Raw genomic sequence first — 24,977 nt, 5'->3', positions numbered from 1 at the left:
TAAGATAGTCAGATGTCTTTTGAACTATCTGACTTAGAACTGTATTCAGATAATTTACACATCTTTTTGGGCTCAACCTGTTTCAGGAACAAAAAAATATCTGTTCGTTAGATGAAAACAATGTCACTCATTAAATAAGCCCATTAGTCACCCCATCTTTAAAAAGTAACTCAAAAGAAGAGAGAAGAGGAGTTTTTCTACTTTCCCCCATTTCTCTTTATTTTTTCTGCCTATTCTCCATTTCCCTAATAGTTGTCCTTTATCCACTGGACAGTCAGCTGTGTTCATCCCTTGGGTTTCAGAGTCTCAGGAATCTGTGCTGATGTCCTGGAGACAGAGAGCAAGCCATTTTGGGGAGAGGCAAATCAGTATGGGTAATTTATATTCTTGTAGTGTTAGAGATGTGAATAGAAAAAGCAAATGGCATTACAGATATTTGTGTTGTTAAAAGGACGCCTATTCTTCATCCCATTTCATCTCTTTTACCAGCACAGGCATGCTTCACTAGTGTCGTGAGATTCCAGGAACGAACTAAATTCTTCTCCGAGCCAAAGTCGACTATCATCTGAAATCACAGCCCACAGCAGAAAAACACAATTCCTATTAGGCTCTATTGTCCTTATTCTGGCTTACACTTTTTATTTTTCTTCATTTACTTCCTTCTTAGTCTTCCATCCAGTTGAGTGTTCCTACTGCCACAGTGAGAGTATGATGGGATTTCGCTACCGATGCCAACAGTGTCACAATTATCAGCTCTGTCAGGACTGCTTCTGGAGGGGACACGCCGGTGGTTCCCATAGCAACCAGCACCAAATGAAAGAGTACACGTCATGGGTAAGGTGAAACCCCAGCAATACTTGCCATTGGATGTGTGAGTGTCACCCAGAATGAAAGGGATTATTAGAGATGACAAAATTAAGGGTCATATTTACTTTCAGTTCCTAGTCTAGCTTTCTTCACCTTTTCCCCATACCCTGTCATCCTTAATGCAACCTCCTACTTATACTATCTGAACTCAGAATAGCTTCCTAATATTTAAATACTTCCTAAAATGTAGGACAACTCAAACTATGCTACTTTTTGGAATATATGTAATTCAGTATTGATTTAAGTAACAACTGAACCATGAGCACCTCTGGAATATGGTCTTCTTTTCACAGTAAGTTAAGGTTTTCCTAAGTTTTGTGTTTTATTTTTGTGAAACTTACTGAAAATTTATTTTAGTTTTATTTTTTCCTTAGATTCTGAAGTTCTTTTAAGTGCATGACTGGAATATTAATATGAAAGTGTGGGCTTAATAACACTGTTTCATTTTACTTTTTTGTAGGGGTTGGGCAGAGGTGGGCAGGAAGAGAATGTGACTATATTAGGAAAAATTCTTTTTATTAATAGTGTGTGAGATCAGCTTATTAAAGGAGACCTGTATGTGTCCTTGTGAGAGTTATATTCCCAAGAGTAGGTGGCATCGGGTCTATGGGAGGAACTGACTTTCTCTGTGCACTTTGCTGTTCAAATGGTTTATGGTTTGCTGACCTCCCTCTCAGTTAAACTCAAAGATTAGTTCCAGCAATGTTGTTCTCATGTGTCTGCTAAAGTTTTGCTCTATGTCTGGGTTAGTTTTTGTAAAATGTGCCATCCACCCTGTCAGCCACTCTTGGAATACTTCTATCACAAGAAAATGCATATCTCTCATGAGTTTTTCTAATGGAGCATCTTAATTCAACCTATGGTCTTTACCTAAAGACTAACATCATTCTACAATGTATTCTCTATTTTTAAAAAAGTTCCTCATAAAGTGCATCATAAATCAGAATGTTCTTTCTAGGAATTATTACTGGGAGCTGCCATTTAGTGTAAATATTTTAATAGGTCATCATTTGTGAGATACTGAATTCAAGTAACAGTTCTTCACCGAGGAAGAATACACTGAGAGCTTCATCCATTTCAGATACCTACTTTGCTGTTGGGTATATCATATGCTGAGGACAGATATAAACACACAGGTCATGAACTACAATGTAGTATAGAATACAGGAGCAAATACATTCTATCTTTTTGTTATGGACATATTACCAATTTTTAAACTTATCCTATCCCAGATACTGGAGAGTTGGTGTTTGAAGACTAATTTTATTCATGTTTTAGGTAAATGCTAAAGCCCCATTTGGAGCCTTCTCTTTCAGGACTGTGGATTCTAAAATTATATGGCAGAACGTTATCTTTACAAAGTAGAATAAGACTCAAGTGCACCAAGGGGCCCCATGCTTTAAGGAGCAAAGAGCTTTTGTCATTGCTGTTGTTTTAAGTGTTCTGAGAAATACATCTCCTAACAAAAGCTGAAGAGGAACTTCTTGAACAACGACCCTGTTACTTAGCTTTTCAGTAAGAGGGAGGAAAGCAGCTTCATTTTATTATTATTGTGGACTCCATGTGTAAAGGAAAGTAACTAAATTATAAATGGCTTCTCATGGAAAGGAAAACTAGTTAAAGATTTATTAAATGTGGTTGATTATTTTCCATCATCTATCTCATCTGTATAATTTTCAAGATAAACATGTCACAGTCTAAACTAAAATAAAGTAGCATGATGCTCTAGAAAGAACATGAATTTTAAGTTCTAAAGATTCAGATTAAAGTTCCACTTTTACTTCTACCTAGATGTGTTTGGCTATACCAAGCATCTTGATTCCTGCAAAACCTTCTGCTCTTCTAGTTCCTTCCACTCCTATCTCCTCCCATACTGTTTTCTGTTAGTTACTGAAAGGGATCCTTCTAGAAACAGGTCTCACTCTGTCACTACCGTGATTTAAATTTCACTGTCTCTCTCTGCCCTTGGAATAAAGACACAATTGTTTGATGCCTTGATGTGGTGTTTGAATACTATGACGGTCTGCCTCCTCCCTTCTATTCCAGAACAAGCTCTCTTCTTTTTCCTCTCTTTGTACTTGCTGGGTCCTCTTTCTACAATTACTTTCCCAATCCCCTGGGTTTTTATCCTGGTGGGCCATTAAATCCCAGCTAAAGTATCCCACACAATGACTATTTCCATTTATCACAGCCTTAGCCGAAACTAAGCAGCAGAAGGTAGGTATCCTGGGAGTGGGAGAGGGAAGTTGTTCTTCACTGCAGTTCCCACATTGAGCAAACTTCCTGACAGGGAGTAAGTACTCACAAAGGAGATCTAGTGTGAGTGAATGAATGAATGTCTATAATGACAGGTGAATCATGTGGTAAAATATTTTTAAATGGTAGTTACTATTATTTCCACCTTCTTCTTTCCAGAAATCACCTGCTAAGAAGATAACTAATGCATTAAGCAAGTCTCTGAGCTGTGCTTCCAGCCGGGAACCTTTGCACCCCATGTTCCCAGATCAGCCTGAGAAGCCACTCAACTTGGCTCACATCGTGTGAGTATCTCTCCCCTCCAAAATAAGAGACATCTTTCTTCAATGATGCATGTCTAGATCCACACAAAGTCAACCTCACATCAATTGTCAGAAACCATGTTTTAATTGTATTTCCAGGAAAAGAGTCAAAGTCGTGCTATTATCACTTTTGTCTATTGAGTTTGACAGTATTTCTGCCCAGATGTACAGTATTCAATGCTAACAAAATTCAGCTGGAGCTGAGAAACATTCACAGAGCTTACTTATAAATGAATGCTAGTGAAGTTTTCACAACTGCAAGTTAGCAATCAATGGAATTATTGTGGTTAAAAAATAAATAAATAAAGCTAATTATACACTAGCATCATATGTGCTTTGAGTCCCAAATATAAAAGCCTTTTGTTTCACTTCTCTATAGAGCATCCAGAAAAAAAAAATGTGTTTTTGTTTGTTTGTTTGTTTGTTTGTCCCAAACTATATAACTGAACAGAGGAAAATTGGAGAGACAGATTGGTATAAAAATTCATTCTATTTTTTTTTCCATACACACAAAAAAAGTTTTTTTCAAAGTATGCTTAGGCTTCATGGGAAGAAGGAGTTGAACCAGACAAAGGTGCTAACTACTATCTCCTCTCCCTCCTAGAAGCCTCATGACCTAAAGTCTCTTTCAAATATAGGGGTGGGGGGAAGATAACAGAGAGGTTCAGCTAGAAGAAGTATGTCTTCCTTGGTATTACCTTGGGCTCAAAAGAAGAAAGAAGCTAATTAACTGCTTCTATCCACACTTAGAAATTATATAGTCACAGACATGTCTAAATAGGTGGTTCTAACTCCTTATTAACTGCCTTTCATGGTCCACAGTTTGGCGGGACCTACTACATAATACGGTCTATGTTTATTTGCATGTTGACATCAAAAGGTGGACTGATGAACCAATGTTAGGAATTCAATTATGCAAAGTTCATGCTTCAGGAGGTTCAGAGTTGGAGCTGTAAGAGGCACTGTGGTAGATACCAGATTTTTCTGGAAGAGTACATTTTTCCTCTGCTGGACCTAAAAGAACACCGTCAAATGGTCTGTGCTGTATCATGTCTGAGCTTTGTATACATACTGTGGGGCTTGATTGTTTGTGCTGGAGTGTGCTTGAGGCATCACAGCCCTGAGCAGTAAACACAGAGTGGAGCCTCCTTTTTCTCTGATTACATGCTAGCATGGGTTCAGCATCCAGAAACAAAACCAAGTCTGAAGAATGTGGTTCATTTATTTTTTAGAAACTATGCCTCTAAAAAATACGTCTTAAAATAAATCAGTGTAAATAATCCTGGGGAGTGTCCCAAGGGCCAACCACTTGCAGAAATCTACCCAATAGAAGCTGTTCTTATTAAGGTCTTGGCCTTCCTTCCCTGAGCTAGTAAGAGACAATCACAGTGTTCCTTAGAACAATTTTCTAGCTGTGGCTCTGTCTCTCCTATCCTTACTTCCTATCTAAGATTTCCCCGTGTTATTCCAAATAATTAATCTTTTAATTGTAGTACAAATCACATCTTTGGCATTTGTAGGACACATATTTACATAGGTTCACAAAAATATCCCAACTAGTATCACTGATATGCCCAGAAAAGCTAACAGACAAAGATAAGAAGAAGGCAGAGCATAAGGCACATGAGCATTGACAATGATGACAGGCACATTCTGCCATGGGCTGAGTGACCAGAGGGCTGGGGCCTGAAGAATGAAAGCAGACTCAAAATAAAGCACTTTTTAGTTTTTCTGTGGACAAGTGCATTAATTGTGGAAATAAACACAAAGATTTCAGTGTGAATACTTCAAAGACACTATTCAAAAAAAAAAAAAAAAGAAGAAAGAAATTGCACAATGCAGATGTTTAACTGAAGGATAATTGTGTGTCCTTACGCACTACTGAAATACGTTTAAGATTGTGGAGTCCATGGATATGAATCTGATGTTCAACATTATAAAGTCTTAATTGCACACATCTTGCTATTTATCGTTTGTGTAAACAATTGATACTAGTCTGCTAATAGTTACCATAGCTAGTCTTAAACAGTAAAAAGTCATCGTAAGTTATAGATATAAATTGAGATAAAAAAACATATGACTTAGGCTTACTCAATGCATAATAAAATAAATTAGAAAAAACATGTGGTACGTATGTAAGACTCCAGTTCCAACTTTTTTTTTTCTATAGGGTACATGCACTTGCTGGAGAAAGAGAGAGTGAGGAAAATAAAGAAAAGACTAACCCCACTTTGGTAGGGGGTTGTGATAGCCACACTGCAATTCATTCTCCTCTTGGGATCTTGGGCATGTATACACACATGCTGTACATACATGCTGGGTGTGTTTTTGAGGCCACTGGGTCTGGGACTCAAACTGCACAGTCACATGAGATTAAATTACTTTCACCACCACACTGCCTGGCTGGCCCCCATTACAATTTTTAAATGTGAAAAATGGCAAACAATATGCCACAGCCTATATGGTATGGTATAACTAAATTAGCAGTTTATAAGTAGCCTTAGATACATAGTAGAAAGATATTGACTCAATGGGGTTTTTAAACAGGTTGTGCTACTTTTCTCCTCTCTCTCTCTCTCTCTCTCTCTCACACACACACACACACACACATACATGTACAGTTTTGCACCTAGAAATCGAACCATGTGACACACAGGAAATGCTATTACTTTGCTGTGGCTAAGGGATTTTATACCTACACAGTAAAGAGGTATCACCAGTCATGAGTTATTATTTAAACAGACATAAGCAAGTGGTGACATTTTTGTATTTTTGCAGTTGTTCTTAGCCATTTTATTCCTTGTAAATGTTACCATGATTAACGATTTCTATTCTATTCAATTTTTTGCTGCCAAAAGTGATACTTGGTAAGTACTCTCGTAGTCCTCAATGTATTTATAAAGACATTATTATAAGTGGTTGTGAGACACAAATGAGCAAAACTAATTATGCCTTGAGCTGAACACTTGCAGTTTACAAAAAGGATGTCAATTTTATTAAAATATTCTCTGTAAAGATCTTGTCCAGAAAGAAAACTTTGCACTGGACTCCTTGATTTAACTTCACTTCGTGGAGCTATTTCTTTTTCATAAGAGTAAATATGCCTAAAATTCCCAGTGTTACCTGCTTATTAAATAAGGTAACCTACTATTTGATAAGAGAGGGAACAGGAGCTCCGGTCTCTCTGCATACCACCATTTAGTGCCAAGGTTAGCCATTCCATGTCTCAAGTTCACCATGCTAATGGTGTGTGCAGCTTTGCAGTGGCCAGATTCAATAAAGTAAATGTAATAATCTAACTAAGAAACATTCCAAATCCACTTGTTTTCTCATATCTTAGAGATAGGTCAAGAAGGGAAAGTCTAAAATAAAAGACAAAAGAACACAAGAAATGTGAGATCAAATGTACTTCTTTTCCAACCTTTTGCAAAGCTATAATGAAAATGTTTCATTTTCTTCACTATTTTAAAATTGATCTGCCATTTTATAATTCATAGAGGACATTTGTATAAAACATAGTATCTTTATAAAGTGAAAGTATTCAACTCAAGGCAGAATTTTACAGCAGGTTCATGTTGCTCCTTTGTATCAAAGATAACATCTAACATAAGTAATTCAAAACAGAAGCATTATTTTCAGAACTTTAGTTAATATGTCTGTAATAGATGTAGTGAATCTGCTGTTTTGACCACATCCAACAAATAATGTGTCTTGCAAGGTCTTACAACACGGTTTAGCACCAGCTGCCAAGAATAAAATATTGATGATTTTTACATTGACATAATAAAACCTGCAGAGCATGATGGTATTCCAATATATGTACTGTTATAAACAAGTCTACCTATTGCCTAGCACCTCTTCATTATAGAATCCCAAACCAAATTTAGTTCCTTAAGAGGAAAGTAGATATATTTACAAATTTGGTTCTTAAGCCAACAACTTGATTCTTGTCTTACCTTTAAAATATTCTATATCATCAAACTGAATTATAGTATAAATACTGAATTACAGTAAAAAAAAAAAATTCCCTTTGACTCAGAACGATGTCTCTTGCCTCATCCTCTATCTTCCAATCTGTATATCCCATCTTATCTGACATTTCAGTATCTTACATTGAACCAAAATACTAGTAAAAACTGTTTGGAGATGAAATAGGTATATAGCTCTGGTATTTTGCCTGAACTAAAACAGTCATGACAAAGAAAGTGTGATGGAATGGAATGAAATGTAAATAAAACTGAGGAAAACAGCCCTCATAGAGTTGGCGTCCTAGACAATTCTGAGGAATATTGAATTCTATTTTCTTTCTCTTATCATCTGCATAAAATGAAGTTTCTGGGATACCTTATACCATATATCCTATCATATGGATCACCCAGATAAGAGAAACTCAGTAAATTCTTGTGGTGCTTAGTGGCACCTTCACTTTAAAGGACAAACACAGTACAGTGTGATTTTTTTTAAAGCCTATATTCTTCCTGATTGGAGATATTGGAACAGGCCATTGTCAGAGGGAACATGAAAGGAATCTTCCAAAGCTACAGGAATCTTCTCCTTTCCAAGAGGATGTAGATTCTGATCATGTGTTTCAGAGCGTCTCTCTTGAGCAGGTAGAAGGACGATTACGGCTTTCTTTAAAATCCTTGCTCTGAGGCTATGACTTGATGCCAAAGTTCAAAGCTCATAGATAAACATTCCCATGGAGTCCAGAGATCTTCCTCCCAATGTCTAACTGAGATTCTATATTCTCACAGAAATGTGACTCTAAAACACTTAAGGCATTTAATTAGAAAAAGGTGAATTTTCTTGTTGGTCCTGAACAATATAGAACTCTAGTTCTACCCCTCAGGGGATGGTAGATAATTTTTAATTTGTGACTTTTATTTGTTTTAACTTCCCATACACACTGTGCTTTGTCTTAGGCCTCCCAGACCTGTAACCAGCATGAACGACACCCTGTTCTCCCACTCTGTTCCCTCCTCAGGAAGTCCTTTTATTACCAGGAGGTAAGTGCCAACTCTATTATAAAATAAACCCTCTCTTTTGTAATGAGCCTTGATTCTACTGCAAGGGAAATATTATAGTATAAGCCAAGTGCAGAAGACCATTATTGGAAACTAGTTTGTAAATATCCATCACAAGTTTTCAATTTCATTCATTGGGATGTATTTCAAGAAGGCTGAGGTGACTTTGGGGGATTAACATTACTTCTGGAAACCTGAATTTATAATCTACCAACAGTGAGAACGCAGCATATGTTTCAATTTTACTGACATACACATTCTATCTCTCTGAGAAAATCACTTCCATAGCACTTGGAGTGGTCCACAGAAGTCAGGGATGTGTAATGTCAAGATTCAGTGGTGTATTACCGTATAAATTCTGAAATATCACATTATTTAAAGGTCTAGGTATAAAAGAATCTTCCCCTCAGTAATTTTTGGAATTTCTAAGATTAAAAGCTGAAGATCAAACTTGGTAATGAGTTTACATGTAAGTAATTTCATGAATAATAACAAGAACTTTTTAAAAATCAGGCACGTGCCTCATCTTTTTGTATAAGATCTACTCCATGTAAGCAAGGAACAGGGGTGACAGATATTTCTCTAAGCAGTTAGCACTAGAAATGTGCAAGGGTCACAAGGCGCTCCAAGCCATTTGCTCAAACATCATGAATCAAGCACCAGAGAGTTACTGTATAAAGACATGGAGCAGGTTCACAGAAGGCAGAAACAAAGGTAAGGAAAACTGGAGTAATGGAACATAAGATCTCACATGTCTTATAGCAGGGAAAAGAAATACAGCCTCCTATTTCACAGAACACATGTAATTCATCTTTTTCATAAAGATGTTTATAAAATGGCTTTTTCACTGTAACCTGGTACATTCTCTTGATGATTCCAAGACAGCAAGACTCAAAACACTGCGGACTTTTTCTGAGTTCCTGTATTGGCTCTTCAACAGGAACCTGAGAGGAGGTGTTCCTCATAGTTGTAACTAGCAGAATAAGTAGAATGTGGCACTACGTGGTATTTCCAACATATAAATTAAGTCTGTAACAAGTGGATCATCCACACTGAGATGATATGGTTTAGGCCCTCAGAACCATCTTTCTGCACTCCTTTTCAGAGCCATTGCCAAATTCAACTATATTTTAATAAACAAAATCATAAACTGCTAAATCTGTAAGAGACATGGATCTGTGCATCTATTTAGGGAAGACCTGAGTGGTGTTTAGAAAAATGTACTTTTATTGGGAGGCTCTGCATTCTGAAAATGTCCTATAGAGGTAGACCCCATCCTTACTGAAGGTCATTTTATATCATTTCAGCTCGGACGGTGCTTATGGTGGATGCGTCTAGATGGATAACATGACTGCTTCTACCCTAAAATAGTCCCATAATACTTTGAGCTGTTCTGGTTTCACCAGGGTGCATGGTACCCATTAATCCCAAATCTGCTTATTTCCCTTTTTTCCCATCTGCAGTCCTTCTGGAATGTTCCCTGAGAACCACAGACATATTGTTTAAAGCTTACATTTCTTACAATCTCTGTGGAGATGAGCCTCCAGTTTCTGTTTTAAGGGTGTTGTTCAATAAAGCTGTGTGCACTGGATATCTTTCCTCTCTGAGTGGGCCTTGCTCTGTCTTTGGGAGGTTTTAATGAGGTCCCATTGTTTGAACCCCTCAGGTTACCTGAGGGGATAAGTGCGTCCAGCCTGGTGGCTGAAGAGCATTCGCTCATAAAGCTATATGCAAATCAGCTTGAGCACGAAGCACGGTCAGTATCCCAACCCTGAATCACTAATCGTAGTTGTAGTTCCATAGCTAGACTACTAGTCATTCTTTGCTGACACTAAAGTCCTCTTGTAGTACATCTTAGTGGAGATAGAGGTCTTCTGGGGTTTGATGAGATTCTGTTGAGAATTTCCAACTTGAACTTGACATCTCAGCTCTTCCCTTGGTTTTCCACTTACATTGTTGACTTCATAGGCTCACAGCAGTTTATATCAGTATCATGTACGTGAAGAATATCAAGCTGGATCTTCTGGTTTGAATGAGTCTCTACTTTTGTACAACTTGCAAGACCCTGGAAATATGACCTAGAGCTCTGCCCTTGCCTCTCCCTTGCCCCAATTAAGACAAATTAAGGAACCTCTTGGCATAATCATTAGAACTAACTGGGTAAGGCTAGAACAATATCATATGACTGAAACTCACTGCAGTTAAAGATTATCTGTCCCCACTGGATGTGGGCCATTGTCCACTCTGCTCCCTTACCCCAAAGAAGGCAGTCTGATACTTACTGATGTAGCAATTTTAAAATCAGTCTCTTATTGTTTCCTTTCTATCACTTGATAATGCTGGTGGTGATCTACATTTTTTCTTTTTTAAAATTTATTTATTTATTAATATTTTTAATACATTCAGTCACTGTATATCATTTCAGCATGCAAAATGAATTTTTCCAGCATGAATACACTGCATATTAGTCCAGTTAAAGATATTATCATACATGTTATCAACAACAGATAATTTTCCACTCTTGCGTGCCTTAAATGTTTTGCTTCTTTCTTTTTCCCCTTGATTCCCCTCCTTTCACCTTCCCCCATTTCCCACTCTCCTCCCACACTATCTCCAGTATCCACGATTGTTATCCATGCTTTTATATTTTCCTATCTTACAATTTCTGGCATAAAGTGCAGACATTTGGTATATTTTGAGTAGGGACATATAATGCTTCTCCGTTGTAGTATGGCATGCTTCACTTAGCAGTAAGTCTACCATATCTGTTCACTTTATGTTAAATGCCAGGGTCTCATTTTTTTTTTAATGGCTGAATAGAATGCCATAGTGTATATGTGCCACATTTTTTCAATCCATTCATCTGTTCATGGACATTTGGGTTGGTTCCATGTCTTAGCAATTGTGAATAATACCATAATAAACATAGGTGTGTAAGTACTTTTCTGACTGAGTGTATTCCTATCCTGTTACATTAAAGTTGATGGAAATTCTTCATGCCAGATAAAGGCACAAGTTAAAGAGCTTGGTCTTTCTGTAACTGGAACTGAATCAATATGACCTGAGCTCTGCCCTCACCTCTCCCTTGCCCCACCTGCCCCTCTTAAAATAAAATAAAACCTAAGCAAGCCAAGAATAGTGCTTGTCAGTATCAGGACAGCATTAAGAATGGAGTGAGGTTTGTCACACAGATATTTTATTTCTCCTCAGTTTTCAGTCTTTTATATTATGATGATTTCAGAAAGATAAAGCAGAGTGAGGACGAATTAAAATCACCACTCCAGAATCCTCCCACAAACTCCTGACATCACTCACCAAGAGTCCTTTCCAAGCTTTCCACTTTGATCATCAAAAGGCATCAGGGTCTATCTTTGAAGTCATTTGACATCCTACTAATCTGCCTCCCCCATTTTATGAGTGTGTGCCTCTGCTTACCACCATTTGTAGCATCCCCTGTTCTTGTTTCCTTTTCTGACTTGATTCACTTTTCCCTTAAAGAAAAAAAAAGTTATTCTCAGAAGTACTCTCCCTTAATCTTTTGAAATTTTTGTGTGCATGCATATTTGCATGTCTTTACATACACATTCAATGCTAGTTAGGATGGGAACTGGGTAGGAGGTAAGTCAAATAATATAATTCATGGATCATTGCACCTCATTCATTTTCTTCATCATAAACATTCCTAAACCTAGATTGTTTTCTTATACATTTATAGGAAAGTGACTAAATCAATGGAAATCTATCATTACACCCAGGAAAAAAATCTCCAAGGCCAATGTGTGATGGGCTAGCAACACTACCTGAGCTTATGAACATAGCATGTCAATATTGCAAATACTGCAAGGGCTAACCACAAAACTAAGCACAAAAGGCCCTCTCTCCCCTTTACTGCCCACTGCATTGCAGTGCTTATGATCTGCCTTCTTCGTTGGCATCTTGCCTCCTTTGAAAAATCTTAATTATCGTACCAAAATCCTGGCTTAGTAAATGTAAGAGAAGTAACTAGACCATCCCTTTGTAAGATAAGCTGCTTTAATTATGACTCATTTTCTTCATTAGTCACAATAAGGACACCTGAAATGTATAATGGCTAGTTTATTTTACTTCCAGTATTAGAAACATGGCTTTACGTTTCCACAGGTACTTTCACGGTTACACCATTAAAGTGGCAATGACTCAAAAAAGGAATCAGTTGGCTATTATCTAGAGCACCCAACCAGATCTTTTCACTCTACCAAATATTAGAAACTTGCTTATAATTTATGCAGTGCTGAACACAATCTAATATGCTATTTTCTTGTATGCCACAGTAACAAGTAATTAATTACTGATATTGTATTAGGCTCTATAGTACTTATGAGGAGGGCATTCCTTCTACCCCAAGCACTTCTCAAATCCTGAAGATTACCAATAGAGCAGGATTTGTGAGGGTTTTTGTTTGTTTGTTTGTTTGTTTGTTTGTTTTTTGGTTGACTGGTTTATCAGTTGATTAGATTGGATATTCAACCAAAGAAAGGCGGATTCATTGTGTCCTTTTCCATTTTTTCCAAACACATCTGCTTATCTGAAGATGTTTATGTCCCTAACAACACAGGTTTTTAATCTAACTTAAAATGTTCAAACTAAATTTTAACCATTTATGACTTGGTAATCAAAATTAGTGAGAAATAAAATCAAGATACTGAATTCTGCCTTTCCCTCTAGAAGTCAACATTTTGTTCCATAGGTAACTTTTTCCCTAAGATTAAAGCTCACTCATTTTCAGTCATAAAGCAAATGAATTTATAAATAGACATCTGGCATTGTTTTGAAGATTTTCCTTAGTCTATTTACACTTTCTGAGCATGTTGCATGAAATTTTATGAAATTTGAAAGAATCCACTCTCACTAGATAATGCTTTACTTCATATAGCCCCAGAACTCCACTACTATGCTAGAGTTTTTCAAACTCGAATTAAACCAGTCTTTACATTCAACCCTAACAATTTTCTTTTTCTTTTTTTTTCCCCCTTTGGAGAGGTTTTGTTTGTTTGTTTGTTTTGTTTTGTTTTGTTTTGTTTTGTTTTGCTATAGGGTGCGTGCGCTCACCAGAAAGAAAGTGACAGAGAGACAGATTCTACCCCAAGCACTTCTCAAATCCTGAAGATTACCAATAGAGCAGGATTTGTGAGGGTTTTTGTTTGTTTGTTTGTTTGTTTGTTTGTTTTTTGGTTGACTGGTTTATCAGTTGATTAGATTGGATATTCAACCAAAGAAAGGCGGATTCATTGTGTCCTTTTCCATTTTTTCCAAACACATCTGCTTATCTGAAGATGTTTATGTCCCTAACAACACAGGTTTTTAATCTAACTTAAAATGTTCAAACTAAATTTTAACCATTTATGACTTGGTAATCAAAATTAGTGAGAAATAAAATCAAGATACTGAATTCTGCCTTTCCCTCTAGAAGTCAACATTTTGTTCCATAGGTAACTTTTTCCCTAAGATTAAAGCTCACTCATTTTCAGTCATAAAGCAAATGAATTTATAAATAGACATCTGGCATTGTTTTGAAGATTTTCCTTAGTCTATTTACACTTTCTGAGCATGTTGCATGAAATTTTATGAAATTTGAAAGAATCCACTCTCACTAGATAATGCTTTACTTCATATAGCCCCAGAACTCCACTACTATGCTAGAGTTTTTCAAACTCGAATTAAACCAGTCTTTACATTCAACCCTAACAATTTTCTTTTTCTTTTTTTTTCCCCCTTTGGAGAGGTTTTGTTTGTTTGTTTGTTTTGTTTTGTTTTGTTTTGTTTTGTTTTGCTATAGGGTGCGTGCGCTCACCAGAAAGAAAGTGACAGAGAGACAGAAAACTAGAAATCACCCCCTTAGGGGCAATGGCCATGCCGCAGTCCCTTCTCCTTTCTCCTCTTGGGATCTTGGGCATGCACGCACACGTGCCCAGCGTGAGTTCAAGTCACCAGTCCAGGACTCGAACCACGGTCGTCTACATGGGAGTCCAGTGACATAGCCATTACGCTAACCACTGGTCCCAACCCTAACAATTTTCTATCCTAAAATGTTACCGCACAATTAAAACCATAGTCAGCTCATCACTTCAGTACCCTTTCTTCTCTATCTAGCATTGCTTCAGCTGTCTGTGCATGCCCTGTAACCAGAGAGCTTTTCTGAGGCTCTTGACAAAAATGTAGTTGTTAAGTCTTGACAATATCCAGGGAACAACATGGTAAATGTAGTGAATCAAATATTGCCTAAGAATTCTGATTTCTTCCATGATAACAGCTTCAGATGATTCAGCATTTCTGCCAGCCTGAACTGATGACAGCTAATTTTCCCACTGAGACACTAACCTAATTTTCTTATGTTTGTTGATTTGCATGTAAGAGACATTTTATATTTCAGATATAAGGCAAAAAAAAAAAAAAAGAACCAGAATATTTTAAGAAATTGCCTCTTGACAAAACTGATTTGTGGACTCTTTTTTATTGCATTTAAATTATAGTCATGCATGGTGTAAAGATGGGGCTATGTTTTGAGACCTGAGTCTTTAGCCAATTTTGTCACTGTGCAAACATCAAAGACTATACTTATACAAACCTGGATGGAACGGCTTACTACACACCTAGTCTGTATGGTATCCTCTATTAAAATCTTGCATGACCACCATCATAAATGCAGACTGCTGTTGGCCAAAACATGGTTGTATGGCACATAACTAGTTCTATGACCTTATTACTAGATTGTGTAAATTGTAGTGGGAAGCAGAATTTTATCCACAACTGATAATTGCTTCATGAGGGAGTCAAAATTATTTTGTTATTCTTCACAAGTACAAACATTACATAAATAAGTTTATCAATAATTTAGGAATCAATATAATGAAAATTCTGCAGTTAATTTGCAATGACTCACACATTGTTTTAGTTTTAACCATTATAATAATAATTATTCCACATTACATCATATTTATGTAACATTCTGTGAGACTAACTCCAAGACCTAATTATTATGTTTGATAAAAGAAAAAGGAAAAAAAAAAATCTTTGACCAGAACTAACATAGTGTCCAACTAAATAAAAGTGGTTTTAAAAAAAAAATTCAGATTTAGGGCCAGCAGTTAACATAAAGAATACATTTGGATTTAGGTAAAACTCCAGGGAGCTCTCATGTGTGATTTGGTTCCCTTAGGACACCCCAAAAATGTTTCCTCTAAAGTAAAAATACTGGCATCAGTTGTCACCCTTCAAAACTAAGAAGCAGGGACCAGCAGATGGCATAATGGTTATGTCACTGAACTCCCATGTAGTCAACCACAGTTTAAATCTCTGACCCAGTGCTTGAAACACACTAGACGCATGTCCATGTGTGCCCAAAGTCCTAAGAAGAGAATGAAGGAGAAAGGATTGCAGTGTGGCCATCCCTCCTGGGGAGTGATTTCTTGTTTTCTGTCTCTCCATCTGTCTCTCAGGCAAGCATACATGGCCTATAGCAAAAATCTCTCTCTCTAAAATAATTAAATAAATAAATAAAAATTTAAAAATAAAGAAGGGAATTAAAAAAGTAATAAATTTTAAATACTTTGACTTTTTTCTATCCCTCCAGAACACTCATGTATTAGTGTGTATGTGTGTGTATGTGTGTGTGTGTGTGTGTATGAAAATTTTTGGAACTTTATTCATTTTTAGATATATTACTTTCCAGAGCTCCATAAAATAAATGTTAAGAAAACAGAAAATCGTTTAGAAAAAAAAAATACAGTCTAAAAAAGTATTCCTTCCTTTTTTTCTTGCAACAAAACACATAAGCTTTAAATTTTACTATGTCTTAAACTGTGGGTATGGTTGTCACCACACCTATCAATGATAATTTGCCTGCAAAATGGCTTGCTTATACATCAGCAAAGGCTTGGTGAAAACAAAATAACAACAATAAGAACAGCAGATGTAGTTTTAGAAATGGTAATCTTGTTCCTCACTGAGACTCACATTAGAAAAGATGTATCACCCATCAAGGGGAGCCCTAAGGAGCTCCCAGTTCCAGAGGTTAAAAGGAAGTATGCATTTTGATTTGTGGATTGGGCATGTTTAATAGAACAAGGAGAGAGGCTTTTAGAGCTGGGGTTAGATGAAAGCCATTGTCGCATTCTGACATTGTGTTGGGAGCCATCATTCTTTAATAAAGAAGTAGGTCCCCATGTGCCTGATTCCGAATCCCACAAAATAAACTGGAAATATCATTTCATTTCTCCATGCAAATTGCCAAACTACAAAATGAGATTTTAAAAATCTAAACTATTCTATGAAATATTGTGAGACCACATTACCTGAAAAAATTATAAACTGCACATTGCCGCTATCTTTGTAACAACTCAGAACAATGCTTCACTTTGCTTTCCTTATTCAAGCACCTTAAGCTGCAAAAAGAGATTCTTGTGGAAGCTACTTCATGAGAAAAAACTTTAAAGATCCAAAGTTTAAGTAAAACTGACTCCCAGTCAACTTAGTTTCCAATCCATTTCATTTTGAAAGAGTAGTGAATTTTTTTCTTGGTTTTGCCAAGCACTTGGCTCCCGCTATACATGGTCATGTTTTTGGCTTCCAAGAAACAAGTGATGAGAAGAAGGATTTGAGATTAACTCTAGGAAGTACAGAAACTATGTGAACAGTGAGTATCCAAAGTCAGAAAGGCTCCTGGCACTAGTAGTTAAGATCTGTAGTAAAACAAAATTATTTATGTCCACACACTCATAAATGCTCATGGTGTAGGGGGTCCTCAAAGAATTCATGGAAAATGGGTATCATAAAAGAATGCATGGATTTTAAAATATTTTGCACAAATTTTTCCACAAATTTTTTAAATTCCCTTGATGTTCTATATTTTTCCAAGAACTGTTTTTCCTAAGAATTTGTGTGAGAACAGAAAGGGAAATAAAAGGATTTAAATGATTCCCTCAAACCAGCACTGGTAAGGGCCAGTGTAAAGAAAATGACAACAAAAGAGACATTTACAGAGAGTACCCACTCATCTCTTTGAGGGAGGAAGGAGACAGGGAAGAAGGAAGGAAAGGAAGATAAGAGTGACAGGCAAATGGAATGGAGGAAGAAGAGGACCCCAAAGAAACACAAAAAAAGGAATAAGGCCACTAAAGGAAAATCCATCCAATTTCCACCTTTCTACCACCTGCTTCTATATGGTAATGATGTCATCAGGGTCCCCCATGCTTGTGTTTTGTCAGTGACCAAGCAATGGAATGGCAGTTCTGAGGCTTTATTGACACATCATCTTCCTCCCATAAAACATCACCAGAATAATTCACAGGAAACACATCATAGTTGACCTTCCTGTGTTTCTTTTCTTACTGGTTCTTTCTTTTTTCTTGAACATTCAACATCAGAAGATAATACCTGTGTAATTGTTAGGATTTTGGTTAAAGAATATATCACCACCATTTCCAGGATCCAAAGAGCAAAGAAGAGCAGCAAGGCAGGGAAATTGTTGAGCCTAAAGGAGCAAATCATGGCTATTTCACATGGGTTTTAAATGGTTTGGCAAGCATCTGAAATCAATTATGCAAAAGCTACATTAAAAGTTATTTTTTATCTAGGAGAAGGGATATTGGGCAACTGGGGGCCTTAGATACTAGATAATGAACTCATGAAGATGAGCCTCAATAGAAAAGGTTGGGAATTCCATTTTGGTGGGATGATGGTACACCACCAGAAACTACCACCTAGAAAAGTTTAAGGTGGGTATTTGGCTCTATGGGCAGACTACGCTGTAGTAGTAGACTACACTGTAGTAGTAGATTTAAAACTTGGAAATTTGAGGTAAAATCTTATCATTTAGATCTTAACAGTTAAAACATTTGGTATTAAATAATTAATTTTTGCATTTTTAATGAAGGGAAAAATAATTTTAGGTATACCTGTGTGTAGGACAACTTCTTAATGTACAAAAATGCTAACCCTATTAGAACACATTACCAGTACATTGTAATATTAAGAATTAATATTATATTCCAAATGAAGCATCCTGCTTATAACAGTAAATCTTGGGTGACCTTAATGGGGTCATACTTAACTAGTTATTGTTTATATTCTTTTTTTTATTTGTCAGAGAGAATGCTTGCTTTCCAGAAAGAGACAGAGATATAGAGAGAAAACACCCTCCAATGGGAGATAGTCCACAACCCCTTCTCTTCCATTTTAGACGTGCATACGCATATGCCAGAATGTTTTACAAGCCTCCAGGTCCAGAATCTGAAACACAGTCAGACATGTGGGATCTGACTTCTTAACCCCTAGGCTATGGGGTTAGCTTTATTATTTATATCCCTATTTGTCCTTTAATAAAACCATAGGTTAAACTTTAATACTGTCATTTAAATCGCTGAAGAAAATGAATATTTCTTATAATGAATCTAAAATGTTCATTGCTGTAGTGATCAGACTTTCCTCACTAGTTACATATTAATATAGGCACAAGACAAGAAATAGGGCTATAAATGTGTAAGGTTAAAAGGATTATTTCTCTGTTTCTCTGAAGGTTATTTATGTAGCTTCACAGCCAAGATTAAGTGGCTTGTGCTAGAAGTAATAAAGCACTTTCAATACGATAGCAATCTTTAGGTAATTTTCAAGTCTTGGTTCAACACTGACAGTGGCAAATTTAGGGAAAGCTAAAGAAGTGAACTTCTGCAGTGGGATCCAAGTGCTCACAGGATTCATTGGACTAGGGGACTGTTTACACCATATCCTGTAATAAATAGTGAATGAGCTGTCGATATGTTTACACATATGCAATAGAAATGCTTGCTGGTTAAGGCAAATCGCAGAGGACAAATCTGGGATTATTGTGGTTTGTGTAATTCTAATTATGGTTCTCAAGCCAGATTTTTACTCCTAGTTGAACTCTGTGGAAATCTGAAAACATTTGAGCATTTCAATATAATCAGAGATCTGTCCAAGCTTGGATGTAGACTTGGGAGTTTCTGTTGCCAGTTTCTATTCTTGAATGCATTGCCGTGTTTACGCTCTTCTTGGCTTTCCCGTCTTATTAACTAGCTCTCCTCCCAAGGACAGTGAAGTAGAGCAGAACAAACTGCTGGCTAGGGCTGCACCAGCTTTTCTGAAGGGCAAAGGGTAAGTTGAAGCCAGAGTGTACTGGAACCCTGAATTAACTAGACTAAAAATAGAGGTTTCTTTTGTCAAAAACAGTGTGTGTGTGAAAGACCATCTTTGATTTCATAAAAGCAACTCTATTATAACCCAATTAACAGCACCAAGTAGTTATTTCAAGTAGACACATCTGTGTTGTCATCCACATTCCCTGATTTTCTTTTCATTTTTCTGAAATAACTACGCTAAAGATTTAGTAGTTAATCTTTGCTTGTAACCCATTTCAGTGTGTTCACTGTAAACATAAATTCCTTGGCCTGAGTGGTTGAATAATGCAATTTTTTTCCTAAAAAATTATTTAATCTAAACGGAAGTCTTTACTTTTAATGTGATTGAAGTGGAATTGTGAATTTCATTGCTTGGATTTTGCTCGCGTTTTTCGTAGAACATCACTTACACGCTGCCTTTACTTGCTTGGTTTCCTAAATGCTCTTTCTACCACAAACTCATTCCAAACTTCCCTGCTTATCTCTGTCCACTTCTCTTAACAACACCCTCTCTTTGCTCCTGCCCTGTTTCAGGATACAATACAGCCTGAATGTGGCAGACAGGCTAGCTGATGAACATGTTCTCATCGGTTTATATGTCAACATGCTCCGGAACAACCCATCATGGTTAGTGCAGGTTTGGCTGCTTGACTGTCCTTAGAGAGGGGAGCAGTCTGAGCTGGTGACAAGCAGTCTCAGCAAGGGCAAAGTCACTAGATATCAAAGGCCTCACTAAGGTACTTTAAAACTAATTCAGTTAAGAAGCCTTTGTGATGTTAGTTTGGATATTTTCCACTGATGGAACATGGAATTCATATCCTTTTTTATATCATAGGTAAAGGGAAGCATGTGTAAATGGGTATCATGCTAAATAGTAGCATCTGGGTAGATGCAGGTTGCTGGACCCCACCAACTGACCCTGTGTTACCTGTGTTATATCGAATTATTACAGGATTGTAATGTGAGAATTTGTCTTATTCCCAGGATAGGGATGTCTCTGCTGATTTGGAAAACAATGCTTCATTTCACTTCTGATAGAAGGGGGAAAGAGGAGAGGTGATGTCATGGGATCATTAAATAGATGTCATTCCTTTAACAATGATAATAGTAGAAGAAATTATCTTCCAACAATTCTATTGCATTACTTACAAATGTTTCTGTTTAACCCTCCTGAGAAATCCTTAGGGTCCCAGAATATGCAATGTTTACTTTCAGATATGTTAAATCCAGGAATTCAGGTAACCTAATGTATTAGGATAAAGATATTCATAAAGGTTTTCTGTATTTTAATTTTGCCATAGGAGATTCTTAACATTGCTTAAAATCACTCAATATTAACAATAAATGTGTATTTGCAATTTGAATGAAAGTAAGAGGTCAGACTATATCATCTATATAGTAGAATCGTGTTTAGACTACTGTTTTATAAACATATCTAGCAATAATATTTCCTTGGAAATATTCCAATTTTTTGTTTGTTTGTTTGGTTTTTCTTTTTTTTTTTTTTTTTGGAGAGATTTTCGCTATAGGGCACGTGCGCTCGCCAGACAGACAGAGAGAGACATAGAGACAGAAAGCGAGAAATCACCCCCCAGGGGGATAGTCACGCCGCAATCCCTTCTCCTCCATTCTGCTCTCGGGATCTTGGGCACGCACGCGCACGCGCCCGGCGTGAGTTTTAAGCCACCGGGTCTGGGACGCGAACCACGGTCAACTACGTGGGAGTTCAGCGACATAGCCATTACGCTGACTGCTGGTTCCCCCAATTTTTTTAATATTTCATTGTAAGTATTTCAATTTTTGTTTAATAACTCCAGTTGTCTCTGAGGTAAGGGACCATGGGTTTTCTGCAGTTCTAACTCTTAAATGAGCCAGTGGATTAAACTCGCATTAAAATGGTTTACACCTTCAGCATAGCAAGTCCTCTTTCATCTTCTGCTTCACAAAGGCATCTCTCAAAGTCTATAAGGAACATTACTCAGTGATCATCACCCTCACAGCTTGCTGTTATTAGCCACTTTGTTTCTAGAACATTTTCCTGTCTTGACTTTTTCCAAAATTCCTTTCCAAAGTTCCTGTTCCTGACTCTGATGCTAATTTAGAACTATTTTTGCAAGATTAGCCCATGAGGCAATTTTAGTTCTGATGAACTAATGAACTTCTGTTTGTTTTAACATATACATATGTATTTATATATATATAGTCTTCCAAAAGTTCATGGTAAATGTATATGATTGGGAAAAAACTATGGATTTCAAAAAATGTTTGCACCAAAATAAGTTTGTATTTTTATTCCACTTTTCCAGAAACTTTTTGAAATCCATATATATATATATATAAACTTTTTGAAAATAGCACATAAATACACACACACGTAATTTTAAATACATATAACCAGCACATTAGTTTAATTTTCTTCTGTATCTTACTCCTTAAAGAGATAAAAATGCATTATTCAGGTGACTTAAACCCATCTCTCTGTTCAAATTATCTGAGCATTTAAATGAAATAGTCTACTGTTTTATAACTCAGCTTCTCAAAATGACAAGATTGCTTTAATCTTATACTCAATGAGTTTGGCTTACTAATGTTACATGATAGCTGAAACAATGGAACTAAATACAAAATTCACCTATCAGTGATTTTCAAAGATGACTACAGTCGACAGATTCCATCATAAGACAATGATGTGATCTCACACCATGACCTCTCTCCCATCGTTTTAAGCACTCTCCGGTTATCTCTACCATGTTTCTTCGACCTTTTCTTAATTAAGGGCGTAACAAAGAAATCTCCAAAGAGAAATGCTCAGAGTTTTGTTACTACCAGCCATTTTCCCTACTCTAATCATTAATCATATTGATTTGATGGTCACTTAAGACCATAAAACTGTCTCAGCAGAGATACCTTACATCTGCTTGATAAAAGCTGCATGTGATTTGTAGTTTGAAAACAGTGGAACCTAAGACTAATCGATGAAATAGATTCTGCTTCAATCTGTGTACCTCCATATTTCTTGTAGGTTTTATTTGCCTGTAAAAATTCAACTTGTCTTTCAAATTTCTTGTTTTTCCTTTCCTTTCCCTTATGTTTAGTGCCTTACACTTGTCACGATTATACAAGTAATGTAGTGATCTGATCTCTCACCTTCTGTATCGTCCTAACGGCTGTAATGCTTTACAGTCACTAACTATGGTGAGCTATATACTAAGGGTACTAATCATCATACCTACTATTTTTAAAAGCACTTGCTTGGGAACCAGCAGTTAGCGTAATGGCTATGTCGCTGGACTCCCACGTAGTTGACCGCGGTTCGTGTCCCGGACCCAGTGGCTTAAAATTCACGCCGGGCGCATGTGCGTGCGTGCCCAAGATCCCGAGAGGAGAATGGAGGAGAAGGGATTGTGGCGTGACCATCCCCCCTGGGGGGTGATTTCTCGCTTTCTGTCTCTATGTCTCTGTCTGTCTGGCGAGTGCACGTGCCCTACAGTGAAAATCTCTCCAAAAAAAAAAAAAGCACTTGCTTCATGATAAGTCTGGTGTTAAAAACTTTACACACATATCTTCTCCGACTCCTTAGAATAAGTCCATGAAGTAAATACAATCACCCCCATTGGATAGATAATTAAGAGTTTTATTTATTATTTTAGAGAATTTATCTGACTCTCTCACTGTCACAGAACTACTAAACAACAGAGCAGAGATTTTAACCAGTAACCCTCCAGGTTTATAACCACTATGCTTCATCCCCCTTTTAAAATTTCCATCACCCATGCCTCCCGGAAAGTTTTTGTGGGTCACCCTTCACATCACATCCTGCACATATTTATTTACTGAAAATGTATATTCTACTCTGATATTTTTATTTCATTTCAAGAAATATGTTGACTGCACACAAGAAATAGGAAGGATGACTGTTACTAAGTTAAGTTTTTTTTATTTTAAATTTTGTTTTATGATATCTCATTTACATTCATTGTATATCTTCAGCATATACTGTGGTTTTTCTTTTTCCCCCTTGATTCCCTCTCTCCCACAGCCCCTCATTGTCCGTCACCCTCCCACACTATCTCTCGTATCCACGGCTGCTCTCCATGTTTTTATACCTTCAGTCTTTCAGTTTCTGCCATCAAGTGCAGTCATTCAGAATACATTAAATGGATATATACAATGCCTCTCTTTCCTAGTCTGGCTTACTTCACATAGCATCAATCTTCCATATCCACCATTATCAAATGCCACGGTCTCATTGTTTTTTAATGGCTGAGTAGTAGTCCATAGTGTACATGTGCCACACTTTTTCAATCCATTTATTTGTTCTTGGATATTTGGGCTGATTCCATGTCTTAGCAATTGTGAATAATCTTGCAGTAAACAGACAACTCTCCAAAGAAGACATGTAAACAGCCAAAAAGCATATGATAAAATGCTCAAAATTCCTGATCAGAAGGGAGATGCAAATCAAAACCACAGTGAGATACCACCTAACCCCATTCAGGATAGCTGAGATTTAAAAATTAAAGAATGATAACTGCTGGCAAGGCTGTGGTGAAAAGAGAACTCTCCTCCATTATTGGTGGATGTAAACCAGTACAGCCACTGTGAAGAACAATACAGAAGTTCCACCAAAACCTACAAATAGAACTATCTTACAACCCAGCAATTCCCCTACTGGGTACCTACCAAAGGATAGAAATACCCTAAGTAACCTTTAAGTATTTAGTTTTGACTTGTGACTTTTCACTTTGATTGTAAGCTTCATAAAAGACCAGAATTTTGGCTTGGCAGGGATAAAGAAATGTTCCTTTCCCTCTGAGGTTCTCTAAAAAAATCATTGGCAACAGGCACATTAATAAGAGAAAAGACATATAGATTCATTTTAACATACAAATCTGTATGCGAGAGCCATATACTATATGAATTCAAAGAGAAGCCAGATGGTTGTGGCTTATATCATGGGAGAGGGGAAAACCAGAGTGTAGAAAATCTGAGAGTAAATAAATTATTTCTAAGGACAAATATAGGTCCAATATTCCAACAATGGTGAGGAAACAGTTCTCTTTGGGAACCTGATGGGCCTGGGAGACGAACGATAGCACATGATAAATTTGTCCAGGTGTGTTGGCGTGCCTTGGTCTTCCTTTCCTAGTGTAAGTACAGTTAATGAGACCTCAGGGAAGGGGCATGAGACCGTTGTTTGGCACATCCAACCTTTATAAGTAATGGCATATCAAAACCCCAGTCTTCAGGGTATCAGTTTCTGAGTCCTAACATCTTCAATCTCATTTATCTCATAACAACAGCTAAAATAGGATAATACTTTTTTTTTTTTTTTTTTTTTTTGGGTGTGTTTTTTT

The 24,977-nt window shown here is 36.9% G+C and overlaps 1 protein-coding gene across 29 annotated transcripts in view; it reads left to right on the top strand.

The window, feature by feature from the left end:
• Positions 1 to 24,977, top strand: part of DTNA (dystrobrevin alpha) — a 418,880-nt gene that overhangs the window by 334,106 nt on the left and 59,797 nt on the right. For 7 of the 29 annotated variants that reach the window (XM_027772649.1, XM_027772650.1, XM_027772647.1 and 4 more), the window contains 7 exons: positions 668 to 834; positions 3,283 to 3,407; positions 6,284 to 6,292; positions 8,348 to 8,431; positions 10,116 to 10,205; positions 19,520 to 19,597; positions 20,155 to 20,247. In XM_027772649.1, coding sequence (XP_027628450.1) covers positions 668 to 834; positions 3,283 to 3,407; positions 6,284 to 6,292; positions 8,348 to 8,431; positions 10,116 to 10,205; positions 19,520 to 19,597; positions 20,155 to 20,247 — 646 coding nt within the window. Of the gene's footprint in view, positions 1 to 667; positions 835 to 3,282; positions 3,408 to 6,283; positions 6,293 to 8,347; positions 8,432 to 9,756; positions 9,955 to 10,115; positions 10,206 to 19,519; positions 19,598 to 20,154; positions 20,248 to 24,977 lie in introns of those variants that run through there. The other 22 variants (XM_027772655.1, XM_027772657.1, XM_006150545.3 and 19 more) reach the window with 11 other exon arrangements.

Source organism: Tupaia chinensis, unplaced genomic scaffold (genome assembly GCF_000334495.1).
Source record: "Tupaia chinensis unplaced genomic scaffold, TupChi_1.0 Scaffold000290_1, whole genome shotgun sequence".
Lineage (NCBI taxonomy): Eukaryota > Metazoa > Chordata > Mammalia > Scandentia > Tupaiidae > Tupaia > Tupaia belangeri.
The sequence above is the reverse complement of the archived record's forward strand: the minus strand, read 5'-3'. Positions and strand labels throughout refer to the sequence as shown.